This window comes from Rhamphochromis longiceps, linkage group LG12 (assembly GCF_057381845.1).
Source record: "Rhamphochromis longiceps isolate RC_006_pf linkage group LG12, R_longiceps_female_GT1.1, whole genome shotgun sequence".
NCBI lineage: Eukaryota > Metazoa > Chordata > Actinopteri > Cichliformes > Cichlidae > Rhamphochromis > Rhamphochromis longiceps.
Genome location: NC_140568.1, coordinates 37,206,203 through 37,219,436, shown reverse-complemented (window position 1 = coordinate 37,219,436; position 13,234 = coordinate 37,206,203). Strand labels below are relative to the sequence as shown.

Genomic DNA, 13,234 nt, shown 5'->3' with positions numbered 1-13,234 from the left:
CGCTTAGTTCATTGTGAAATCTGGGGAAACAGTAACCGGAAGTACGTAGATTTCATACCTTAACGCCAAGCCCCCCTTTTAAAAGTCTTTTCTGTTTTTGTGATGGTGTTGTTTTCTGTTTTTATGGCCGGCGATATAGGTATTATAATGTCCAATGAAAGGTATTAACAAATCCTCCATACTGTAAGTGTTATATAGCACCGCATATTTAAATAAATGGGCGCTATTGTTATTAAAAACTTATAACAGAAATCCTTTTTTCAGGCTCGGTTTCTATCGCAGGCAGTTGGCCACGTGCTTGCAGTGACGATGCTTGCTGAGCTGCACAGGTCACAAAGAAAGCAAGAAAAGCTTTGTTTTACCAATATCACCTTGGTATCCCAGAGAAATTTTATACTGATGTTGCAGACTTTTGCAGAGGGTCTGGCTTTTACAACAAGATGAAAGCTAAAACATTCTAGGGAAAATTAAAGGATCTAGATTTGTGTCACATATCACATCTTCACAGCAGTTTTTGCTCAATATGTTTCAAATTCACTCTTTATATGTTCATGATGCGCAAATCCTTTCGAGGCAGATATCCTGCTTTAAGCAGGAGGCCGTTTGTGTAAAAAAGGAACGACCATCTCTCAAACGAGAAGGGGCTTAAGAGTTTATCTTTCACGATCTTATAATGCGGTGAATGCAGCCATTCCTCATCTCACAATGAATAGTACTCATACTAAAAAAGTACAAAATGAAAGCATGTTTCTCATTATCAACTGCACCACTTAACCAGCCACACTGCTCTGTTTCTATTCTCATTGTAGTCTTTGGGGCGATCGTGGCTCAAGAGTTGGGAGTTCGCCTTGTAATCGGAAGGTTGCCGACATACATCGCCGCTTTACGTCAACTCCGAAGCCCTTTGGAACAGGGCCCTGTGCAGCACTGTTCAGCAAGAGCAGTGAGGTTTCAGTTGTAATGCTGCTTACATTTGTCACATGTTTTTTGCATATGCAATAATGTTGCATATTCCACAGCCCTACCCTGTCTTGACAAGTAAATTTAAGAATCTGTTTAGAACTTATTTATTTTATTTCTCACTTTGAATTTTTTTTTATTGAAACTAAGCTTCTGGCTTATTGGTGTTATTTTAGTCATTATGCAGCCGTATTGTTTGTAAAGTTGGTGAAGCCTGCAGTCGGCTGAAACTGAAGAAGTCACATAGATAAGTGATAAAATGTTTCTACTAAACGCTGGGTCCAGATGAACAGAAATAAATTTCTAGGATCCGATCAGTTTACACTGACTACTACTCCATGGTTGTTTTGTATGTTAACAAGAACAAAATAAGTGAAGTAGACTTAGAGGGCTTGTTCAAAGAGGTTTTCCAACATATGGTTTTAACCAAAAAAGCATGGGTGCTTTTTCCTTAATAAGTGCAAAAAAAGAAAGAAACAGGCAATTGTTAAGAACGCCTTAGGTGAAGCAGTGTTAGATAAACTAACAAAACACTGCTATTAAAAAAACTATTGGCATATAAAAGCTTCCATTAAGCTGAATATTATTTATATTATTGCATACATATGGTTGACAGAAAGTGACCTCTGTAGCTATTTCCCATTGAGGATTGCAAAAGAAACCACAAAAACGAATAAAACCAACTTACTGATTGTTTGTACATGTGCAGAGGAGGCAAAGTGGATATACTGGATAAAGAATGCTGAATATGGAGCTGCCATAATAAAAAATAAAAACTAGTTAGTGTGAGACCTGGTTTTTATTTAACCAGTAAGGAAATTGTGATGCACACTCCACACCAGTTGGAGGCGCTGGTCCTCCAACTTGTCTGTCAGCCTCAAAGAAGAGACGACCAATGACGACCCAGCAGGGAAGTATTGATGTGGTTGTCATCTGTCCAGTGTTTGGTCTTTTTAAAATCAGTATATTCTCTATTGTAACCTTCATTGTAAGCTTGCTTTGGCGTTATATCACACTAGAGTTAGCAAGTGTGTTGGTAGCATTCAGAGCATATTTCTCCTGTTTTGGCTTCCCTTCATTGGCTTCCTGTTAAGTCCAGAATTGAATTCAAAATCCTGCTCCTCACATACAAGGTCTTAAATAATCAGGCCCCATCTTATCTTAATGACCTTGTAGTACCATATCACCCTATTAGAGCACTTCGCTCTCGCTCTGCAGGCCTACTTGTTGTTCCTAGAGTATTTAAAAGTAGAATGGGAGGGAGAGCCTTCAGTTTTCAGGCCCCTCTTCTGTGGAACCAGCTTCCAGTTTGGATTCAGGAGACAGACACTATCTCTACTTTTAAGATTAGGCTTAAAACTTTCCTTTTTGCTAAAGCATATAGTTAGGGCTGGATCAGGTGACCCTGAATCCTCCCTTAGTTATGCTGCAATAGACATAGGCTGCCGGGGGATTCCCACGATGCATTGAGTTTTTCCTTTCCAGTCACCTTTCTCACTCACTATGTATTAACAGACCTCTCTGCATTGAATCATATCTGTTATTAACCTCTGTCTCTCTTCCACAGCATGTCTTTTATCCTGTCTTCCTTCTCTCACCCCAACCGGTCGCAGCAGATGGCCGCCCCTCCCTGAGCCTGGTTCTGCCGGAGGTTTCTTCCTGTTAAAAGGGAGTTTTTCCTTCCCACTGTTGCCAAAGTGCTTGCTCATAGGGGGTCATATGATTGTTGGGTTTTTCTCTGTATCTATGAAGCGCCTTGAGGCGACTTATGTTGTGATTTGGCGCTATATAAATAAAATTGAATTGAATTGAATTATATTTTCAGTGATAGCTTAGCCTTGTTACTGTAACACCAGCTTGTCTCATGTAGGTGTGTGCAGTGTCTTACCTAAACAGCTAAAACAGTCAGGTTGTTTCAGCCAAAAGTTTCACACATCTCTGTTTCTGTTGTACCAAATGTATTTGTTTAACCTTCGTTTGCATGTGTCTTTCTGCTTCTGTGTGTGCAGAGAGACACCATGTTCCCAGCCAAGCTAGCTTTGAGCACTCTGAAAAGGATCCACCATGGAGCTTGTTATCGATGTCAATTGTTAGATTATAATATTATTTTATGCCATGTTATACCCCTAACTAAAGATTGTGAATTATTATGTAGTTTTAGTTTTCATTATTCTCCTGAATTAGAAGAAGCTGATAACTATTGCATTCGTTAAACTGATTTGCATTACATTAGACTGCTGATTTATTGTGGATGAATGATATTGTTTTATGATGTTATAAGAAATACTGTTTGCAGAAAGTCATCGCCTTATTTGTCTGATTAGAAGAGAACAGAATATACTGGAGTTTTCTGCCCCAACTCAGCAGGAGCAGATAAACGGGGAGCCAAGGTCGTAGCTTAGGCGCCGTGTGAGAGAAAAGCATGTGAATGTTTAGGCTTTTATGATAAGGTGGGAGAACCAGAGGCTATAAGAGTTTGAGCAATGCTCCACCATTTTGAGATCTGAGGCTGTCTGCATCAGTGTCCATCTCCCACGTGTGTGATCATTAAAATCATCGTTTGACTTGACCCGGCCGGACCAGTGTTGTTATTGTGGTTTTTCTCTTGTCTCCATCCCCAATATTTTGAACCATAACACTTTCTACCTGCTTCATCTAGAAGGAAGGGATACAGGCTGGAGATGGGCCCCCCTCAGACTCCCGTGTGTGGAAGAGAAAGCCTAAGAACCAATCTGCAATCTGGTCATCAATAAGACTTCTTGAAACACAGCAAAACGGGAGAAGACGGTTCAGTTTATCAGCTGCTACTATAGTAAATTCAGCACCAGTACACGTCCAACCATACCTCCGGCTGATGAGGCTGGACAAACCTATAGGTTTGTACTTATATGAACATCACATTGTTGGGTTGTCGTGTCTTCATTCACTCACCCCAACCAGTCGCGACAGATAGCCGTCCCTCCCTGTTAAAAGGGAGTTTTTCCTTCCTACTGTGACAAAGCAAGCTCATGTACTCAGGTTTAACTTCAGCAGGTCATTATGACCATGTCTACACATTCATTTTCTGCTATGCAATGATTTTTATCTGTGTCAGTTTAAAAGAAAAATATTGATATCTAGAATATTGCAGAATTTTGACTTTATTCCAAACATGCACTCTTTAAGCCCAGAACGATTTTTAGCAGCATTTTCACCATGTTAACAAAACAGAACAAAACAAGAAGCTATATAACATTAATACAGTCTTCAGAAAACAAATGGCTAAAATAAGCACGTCATCTTTGACCTTGTAGAGCTATTAACTGGCACTAACAGGGAAGCATCTTTGTAAGCATGTAGCCCTAACTCATGATGTAGATAATAATTGTTAAAATTGTTCTTTGAAAGAATCCTACCAAACTGTAAAACTCTTATGTAATTACTGTGTAAGACAATGAGTCTAAAATATCTTGCCCCTGCATTTTTTCAGTGTCACTGCACAGATGCATCTAAAACCAAACCACATTTAAAATGCCACCAGATTAATGTAGCTATTGGCTGCACATTCATCTCTTTGTGGGCTTTGTTTCTGTTCTTATCTTACTTCCTTGTTTAATTCCCTTGAAATTCATTGCCTTTTAATCATAGGGACATGGCTGCTGTACCTCCCCTGTACATGGAGCATTGCTCTGGCTGCTAACCCTGGATGCTTCCCAGATCTGGGCATGCTCACACTGTTTGGTACAGGTGCTCTTCTCATGAGAGGGGCCGGCTGCACCATCAATGACATGTGGGACAAAGACTTCGACAAAAAAGTAAATGAGATTTTCTTACAGCTGACTCCAAACAAAGAACAGGACATGTTTTTGCAATAAAGTAAATTAAACTTCCATTTCTAAGCAGACGTTAGACTTACCTGTGTCACTGTCACTCCCCTGCTCAAAGTGTTTCTTTATTTTTCAGCTCTGATAAATTGAAAGTGTTTGTGTTTTTGCGCAGGTGTCCCGCACAGCCTCTCGACCAATCGCATCAGGAGAGATTTCTCGAATGCAGGCGCTGGTCTTCCTGGGAGGGCAGCTCTCGCTTGCACTTGGGGTTCTTTTGTGTCTCAACTATTACAGGTACTCAGAATCAATTTTATGTATGAACATTAATGACATTTTATTAAGAAAATATAAATAGAAGAATAGGAACAGGTATATAGGTTAGATTAAATCCTCCGAGTCATGAGAAAAAAAAATCAGTGCAACAGTTGAACTGGATCACAATATTACTACAGTGTGTTAATTTTCATAGTGTAACTAAAAGTGATTATTTATCCAGTTATTTTGCAGTCTTTCCCTCACATTGTTCAAAATGCTCTCACAGTATAGCTCTGGGTGCTGCTTCTTTATCTCTTGTTATCACCTACCCACTGATGAAGAGGTTCACTTACTGGCCACAGTTTGTGTTGGGTATGTGCTGTGTAAAGTTATCTTGTAGTGTTCTTTGTCTAGAGTTAATATTTTACAGATTATCAGAGCTATAGCTGTTCTCTTGTTCTCTTCTCTCACTTTAGGACTCACTTTCAACTGGGGCGCTCTGCTCGGCTGGTCCGCTATTAAAGGCTCTTGTGATTGGTCCGTGTGTCTCCCGCTATACTTCTCAGGAGTGATGTGGACGCTGGTATATGACACAATATACGCACATCAGGTAAAGTAGTGGGCCTGAGAGATCGCACCACTTCGTTCCTATTAAACACAATTCTTTCCTTAAACCAAAGGCTGAGTGCAGTAAATGTAAAAGAACGCTCTCATACACCAACACTACCCTGAACCAATGATACCTGGCAACATGCTTTTTTTAATGCCAAATTCTGACACTGCCATTTAAGTGTTGCAGCAGAAATCATGACCAAGGTCATCAGCACCAGACCAGGAAAGCAGTTTTTCCAGTCACCTGTTGTCCAATTTAGCTTGCAAATGATAGCTTCAATTTCCTGACAGGAGCCCCCAATGTGCTTTTCTGCTGCTGTAGCCCATCGTGTTGTGCGTTGAGAGATGCTTTTTAGCAGATGTTCTTCTGAGTGGTTATTTGAGTTAACCTTGCCTTCCTATCAGCTTCCTTTCTGTCCATTCTCCTCTAACCTCAGACATCAATAAGGGATTTTTGCCCAGGTGAACTGGTATACATAATAAAGTGACTGTTGAGAACCTGTAAATTTAAGAAGAAAGGAACCGAGAAACTGAAACTAATTTAAAAACAGTTTAAACTGTGAGTACATGGTAGCTGTTCCTTTATATTTAAGAAATGCAGTTTAAGGGATTGCAGTTTACTGTGTTTACTGATGTTTTTCTTTGAGGTGAACATGAGATTAATGTGTCCTATGTTCGTTCAATCAATCAATCAATCAATCAATCAATCAATCAATCAATCAATCAATCAATCAATCAATCAATCAATCAATCAATCAATCAATCAATCAATATTTATAAAGCACTTTTCATACAAAAAATGTAGCACAAAGTGCTTTACATAGTTAAAAGCAGCCCACCCCACCCTCCAACTCACTCCCCACACTCTCATTAACATAAATGATGTGAATACACACATATCCCCCCCCCCCCCCCCCCCACACACACATACACACACGCGCACACTTAAAGAGTAAAAATTGGGCTGGGTTCACATGAGCCAAGTGAGGAAACACTATAACAGGGAGCCGTCTGCACCGAGAGCCGGTCACAGACCGCAGCCTCCAGGCTGGGCACACAGCAGGAGGGAGGCAAAGGAGCCCCCCAGCCAGGCTGAGAGGACCCCCAGCGACCCAGCAGCCACGGTCGATCACAGCCCCGGTGCAGAGAGCCCCCTCCGAGGAAACACTGGAGATATGCCACAATAGGCTATATACAGGGTAAAATGATAAAATAAATAAGAAGGGGATACAATATAAATATAAATAGAGTAAGAAGATTAAAAAATGGATAAGAATAAAATCAATAAATATTAGGTAAAGCCTAAATTAATAATAAAATAGCAGGATAGAATAAATAAGCATAAAATAAATAAACGCTAAGTAAAAGCTAAATTAAAAAGGTGGGTCTTGAGCCTGTTCTTAAAAACATGTACGTTCTCTGCGGCCCTGAGCTCCTCCGGCAGGCTGTTCCACAGACGAGGACCATACCACTGAAAAGCTGCCTCTCCGTGAGTATGTGTCCTGACTTTAGGGACAATCAAAAGGCCAGTACCAGAGGACCTCAGGGTCCGCGAGGGTTCATATGGTAAAAGCAGATCTGAGAGATAAGAAGGCCCAAGACCATTAAGACATTTAAAAACCAATAAAAGAACTTTAAAATCTATCCTGAAACACACGGGGAGCCAATGCAGCGATTCTAAAACCGGTGTAATGTGGGCCCGCCCTCTGGTCTTCGTCAGCACACGAGCTGCCGAGTTTTGCAAAAGTTGTAAAGTTGAAATATTCTTCTTAGGAAGACCAGAGAGCAGGGCATTACAGTAATCAATGCGACTGGTAATAAAAGCATGCATCAGCATCTCCGTGTTGGCCCGAGAGAGAATTGGGCGGACTCTGGCTATATTTTTTAGATGATAAAATCCAATTTTGGTTACATGTTTAACATGTGGGATAAAACCAAGCTCAGAGTCAAAAATAACACCCAGGTTTTTCACTTGTAGCGAAGGACATAGTGAAAATGCCTCTAATTTAGACAAGAGTTTCTCTCTCTGAGCCTCAGGACCGACAATTAAAACTTCAGTTTTGTCCTGGTTAAGCTGTAAAAAGTTTTCTGCCATCCAAGATCTTATATCCAAGATACAGTTAAAAAGGGCATCCATTGGTCTGGTGTCATCAGGAGACACGGAGATGTACAGCTGCGTGTCATCAGCGTAACTGTGGAAGTTCACTCCATGCCTCCTGATGACACTGCCGAGAGGGAGCATATACAAATTAAAAAGTACAGGGCCTAAAACCGACCCTTGAGGCACACCACATGTCATTTTATGGATCTTAGAGGAGCATGTATCCATACTCACCATAAAAGTTCTGTCAGAGAGATAGGAAGTGAACCAGTTGTGTACAGCACCAGAGAGGCCTACCATGTGTTTCAGTCTGTTTAAAAGAATAGCGTGGTCTACTGTATCAAAGGCTGCGCTTAGATCCAGTAGCACCAGGACTGAGAGCTTTTGGGCGTCCCAGTTACATCTAAGATCATTTAAAACCTTTAGGAGAGCCGTCTCTGTGCTGTGGTTCACCCTAAATCCAGACTGGAATATCTCCAGGATCTTTCTATCATTTAGAAAATCATTAATCTGAGTAAAAACAAGTTTTTCTAAGATTTTACTTAAAAATGGTAAGTTGGATACAGGTCTGTAGTTATTAAAATCATTACAATCCAAATTGCTCTTCTTCAGAAGGGGCCTCACCACCGCCGTTTTAAAGGCAGCAGGGAAGACACCCAACTGAAGAGAGCAATTCATCATGTATAAAAGCTCAGCCTCAAAAAATCCATAAAGTGTTTTAAAGAGTGAAGAAGGGATTGGATCTACAAGACATGTGGTGGGTCTCACTGTGGAGAAAACTTTCTTAAGGTTCTCAGCATTAACCAGGACAAAGCTGTCCAGTGTCTCCTCAGGTACAATCGAGCCCGCAGATGTGTTTACAAACATATCGCGATTAGATAAAATATCAGATCTGATGGCGCTGACTTTTCCCCTGAAGTGGTCTGCAAACTGCTCACAGAGTGAGTCTGTGGGGGTTCTTTGGGAGCTGTTAAAATCAGGGTTAAATAAATGATCTATGGTGGAAAAGAGGACCTTGGGATTATTTTTGTTATTACTGATTATTTTGGCGAAGTATGAATTTCTTGAATTCCTTAATGTATTATTGTACACTTTAAGTTGCTCGCAAAATATTTGATGGTTGATAGTATTTTTATTTTTCCTCCACCTCCTTTCTGCTGCCCTGCAATTTCTTTTGAGTTTTTTGACTTCTTCGTTTCTCCAGGGTGATACGTGTTTTACGTTAATGTTTTTGGTGGTGAGTGGAGCAACGGAGTCAAGGCTTTTTTTCAGTTTGCTGTTGAAATGATTAAAAATCAAATCGCAGGGTGCAGGTAAAATCGCAGGGGGGCATTCGTCTAAAACCCTGGTAAAATTTGCAGCCACTTCAGAGGTTAGATAGCGCCTCCTCACAGTTCGCACCGAGGTCTCCCGCTGAATAAAACCGGTGATGTTAAAAAACACACAGTAGTGGTCAGAGACAGCCAAGTCAACAACAGAGGACACGCTGGTGGACAGCCCATGGGTGATGACCAGGTCCAGAGTGTGTCCTCTGTTGTGAGTCGGCTGTGTGACGTGCTGGGTAAAATCCAAACAGTGAAGAATGTTTAAGAATTCTTTTGATGCAGGGTCAGAAGGATGATCTATGTGCAGGTTAAAATCACCGGTTAAAATTATCATATTATATTTTGAATGTATGTTTGTTAAAAATTCTGAGAATTCCTTGATAAAAGCAGCACTGTCTTTAGGTGGTCTATAAATTGTGACAGATGAAACTGGAGGGCTGCTGAAAACAATAGCGTGGAATTCAAAAGTGGTAAAATGATCAAGTAAAATTTGTTTGGAGGTGAGTGTGTTGTTGGCTAAAGATGCAGTCCCACCACCTCTCTTACCACTTCTAACAGAAAAAGAGAAATTAAAATTTGGTGGGGAGGCCTCAGTGAGAACAAACTGGTGCATCCGAACCCAGCCATGTTTCAGTTAAAAATAAACAGTCAAGTTTATTATCTAAAATTAAATCATTAATAATAAAAGACTTGTTCAACAGAGAGCGGACATTTAAAAGTGCCATACTGATTGAGACTGGTGGATTTTTGACAATAGAGTTGAATGGATGTTGATATTTTTGAAGAGGCCGGAGGTTATTAATGTTTTTGGAGTTACTAGATTTATGATAATTCTGTTGCTCTCTGTTTGTGATTATGACGGGTATTGTGTTGACTGTGGGAGAGAGAGGTCCGAGTCCAGAGTTTTGTGTATTACTGTTAAAAGTGGAACAAATATAGGAGCAGGGACCAGGGGAACATCAGTCAGTGGCAGACAGATCTGCAGGTAATGTCAATTTGGGGTAGTGACAGGGCGATGTGCGGGAGTGCTGTACGCCAAATGCCAAATTGGCGGACAGCAAACGGCGTCCCCAGGCGTTGAGGTGGAGCCCGTCTGCCCCAAAAAGATGCCTCCTCTCCCAGAAGGCATCAAAATTGTTAATAAAACCCACGCCGTGGGAGACACAGGCGGAGGAAAGCCAGGTGTTAAGGCTGAGCAGCCGGCTGAAACGGCCTATCCCTCTGCCACAGGTGGGGGTGGGCCTGGAGATAAAAGCACTCACCTGCAACTGACCAAGGAGGCTGAAGAGTTGGAGGAAGTCCAACTTCAGCAGCTCAGATTGCTGTTTGGGGATGTCATTGGTGCCGATGTGGATGATGAGCCGGTTAACCTGTGGGTGGGATGCCAGAATGTTGGGAATTCTGTCCACTATGTCAACAACAGTGGCTCCCGGGAACGACAGCGTGAGCGCCCCCCTCATCCGCACGTTCCTGACGATGGAATCCCCGAGGACCAGCGTGGAGAGAGGAGGTGCTACCGGGGGCTGCTGGCCATCTGAGACGCCCGCGCCGCGGCACCGGGGGTGTTCAGATGGAGATGCGCCAGCCGGACTGCGTGAGTGACTCCCAGGTAGCCGCGCCGTGGGTCCTCTTCTCCGAGGAGCCGGGGTAAAGCACAGCTCTCCGCGGTGAGTTTGCACCACAGCGTCGGGTTGCCCACCGCGGCTCCGGGGGCGTAGTGGTGGAGATGGCGCAGACCTCAGCGACACAGCGGGATGGCGAGGGCTAGCGGTCAGAGGAGGAAAGTCCACAGGATCCAGGATGTTAAAGTAGGGACCTTGATTGACTATGACCTCGTGTTGTTTTGTCTTTCATAAATAGGATAAGGAGGATGACATCAAAGTAGGAGTCAAATCTACTGCACTGAGGTTCCAGGAGCAAACCAAACCCTGGCTGAGTGGCTTCGTTGTGGCCATGATGTCTGGACTGGTATTAGCTGGGGTCAATGCTGAACAGACTCTCCCTTACTATGCTGTACTCACCGGTGTAGCAATGCACCTGACAAACCAGGTGAGGATCATGGTCAACTTTAATACAACATTTAAATGAGAAACATGCACAGATTCATGTGTTTTAAGATTAGGTTTTCCATTGAAGTATATTTATTTTCTTCTCTCGTAGATTTACACATTAGACATCAACAAACCAGAAGACTGCTGGAAAAAGTTTGTTTCAAACAGAAACCTTGGACTGTTGTTGTTTTTAGGTATTGTTGTCGGGAATTTGTGGAAAGAATAAAGACAGACTCTGAAGAAATGAACAAGCCTTCATATAATTAGAGACGATGTTTTATTACATTTGTGTGTTTTGTTTTTTATGAGAAGCACTCTTTTAACAACTTATGTATTTTCAAAAATGCCAGCAAATCTAAATTGAAATTGCTGCAATAACTTTGACCACCAGGGAGCAGTATGATTCCTCCTACCTGATGAATGTACTGTACGCCAGTGGCCTCATTACTTTGTTTTGGTCCATAAAACACATAAATATCTGGGTCTTTGCGCGACATCCTTCATAAGTCACTGGTTGACATTGGTGCTCTTTGTTTTTATTCTGGCCAGGCAGCATTTACCCACTTTACCTGTGCTTATGTGTCAGAAACCACTTCCAGTTATTAATTATAGGACTTTGGTGAGAGTCGGCATGTAGATCTGCAGACTTTACTGGTTCTTTTTAGTGCTTTTGCAACATGAGACTGCTCTCACCCATGATGTTTCAGTACTCTAAAACTTTTAAACAAATTTTAAAGAGAATTCATTTACATCCAGTCCAGTGAAAAACTAAGTTCAAGGTTCAAGGTTCTTTATTATTTGTCACATGCATAGTTACAAATAATAAAGAACCTTGAACTTAGTTTTTCACTGGACTGGATGTAAATGAATGTCCAGTGAAAAAAACTAAGTACATCTAAGTACATCTTCCAATATAGAAGGTATGTTTAGTTGCAATAACTTAATCATTTTCTCTATGAGTTTATCAGTTCCTTACATTGTTGTAGAGGAATTTCGGCCCACTCTTCTTTACAGTGTTGCTTCAGCTTGATATTTGCAGGCATTTGTTTATGCAAAAGTTTCTTAAGATCCCACCACAGCAATTGAATCAGGTTGAGCATGAAAAGGGGAAAAAACAAAGCTTGGACACTGCTAGCACGGCGCCCACACAAACGCAAAGCAGGAGCTGAAGCATAGCTGAATATGTTTCCAAACCAACTTCATTCTAAGCCAAAGACTAGAAAATACAGTGAAGCATAACTTCCCTTTGGTTTCACCTGCACAAGTCCAAGGTAGGTCTCCCCTGCAGAATTGGTTTTCCCTTCGTCAGGAGCAGCGCTGGGCTCTCCAAATCACGGACAAACAGTATCCCACATTCTTGATTTTTAGTTCAAACATTTGTTGTAATGACTAACTACTCCTGACATTTTGGAGATGTTAGCTCTTTATACAGCAAAGTTACAGCGGGATACAAATAACACCAGGCTGATACTGCCACGATTTGTTCCCCCCCATCTAAATCACGGACAAACAGCATCCCACAGTTGTTTATGTTTTTAAAACCCATTTTGCACAGAGGCATTTTTTTTTTGAAAAATTTATTGATAGCAATGTTGAATATTACACAGGAAAAAAACAACTACATGTAAAATAATTACACCGTGACGCCTCTGCCTTTCTAAATGGAGGGACAGTAACTGCGTGTTTATATGTAAGCATGTAAAACCTGAAGATGGAGACAAAATACTGTTAATCTGAATAGCTGCCATTCTGCAATTCCTCTCATGTAAACAATAACATTGCCCACAGCCTGACATGAATAAAGGCACATGCCTTTAATGTTGCATGACGAACTCTGTATTCCTCGTCCACACATAAACACAAAAGATGAGTTTAAAAAAAAAAAAATCTCAGTTTTCGGTGATTTGAAACACCATTTACGTGTGGACGAAACAGCTGCGTTTTCAAAAATACCAGTGTAGGCGTGGACGTAGTGTAAAAGAGTTAGTAGTTTATTTTCTTACTACCAAGGTTATTATTGCTAACGAAAACTAACGAAATAATGAAAACTAGAAGTGAAAAAACATTTTTGTTAATGGAAATAAAAATAAAAACAAAAAAAGGAAAACTAACTAAAACTGTAAT

At 41.2% G+C, this 13,234-nt stretch overlaps 1 protein-coding gene and 1 long non-coding RNA gene across 2 annotated transcripts; both read left to right on the top strand.

Annotated features, from left to right (window-relative positions):
* Positions 1-107: 107 nt before the first annotated feature.
* Positions 108-1,013, top strand: LOC146657819 (uncharacterized). The gene is made up of 2 exons (XR_014914106.1): positions 108-183; positions 265-1,013. It is a non-coding gene; the product is annotated as an uncharacterized LOC146657819 (long non-coding RNA).
* A 2,598-nt stretch (positions 1,014-3,611) lies between these two features.
* On the top strand, positions 3,612-11,877 carry LOC146657818 (4-hydroxybenzoate polyprenyltransferase, mitochondrial-like). Its single transcript, XM_085426179.1, has 7 exons — positions 3,612-3,836; positions 4,588-4,754; positions 4,939-5,060; positions 5,308-5,393; positions 5,498-5,631; positions 10,920-11,108; positions 11,220-11,877. Exons 1-7 carry the CDS (start codon positions 3,815-3,817, stop codon positions 11,334-11,336), a joined length of 837 nt encoding a protein of 278 aa, XP_085282305.1. The 5' UTR covers positions 3,612-3,814; the 3' UTR covers positions 11,337-11,877.
* Positions 11,878-13,234: the final 1,357 nt, after the last annotated feature.

Coding starts and splice junctions, on each gene's coding strand:
- LOC146657818 (XM_085426179.1), top strand. CDS start 3,815: ATGAGGCTGGACAAACCTATAG. Junction 5,394..5,497: donor CTGGCCACAGTTTGTGTTGG/GTATGTGCTGTG, acceptor CTCTCACTTTAG/GACTCACTTTCAACTGGGGC. Junction 11,109..11,219: donor CAATGCACCTGACAAACCAG/GTGAGGATCATG, acceptor CTTCTCTCGTAG/ATTTACACATTAGACATCAA.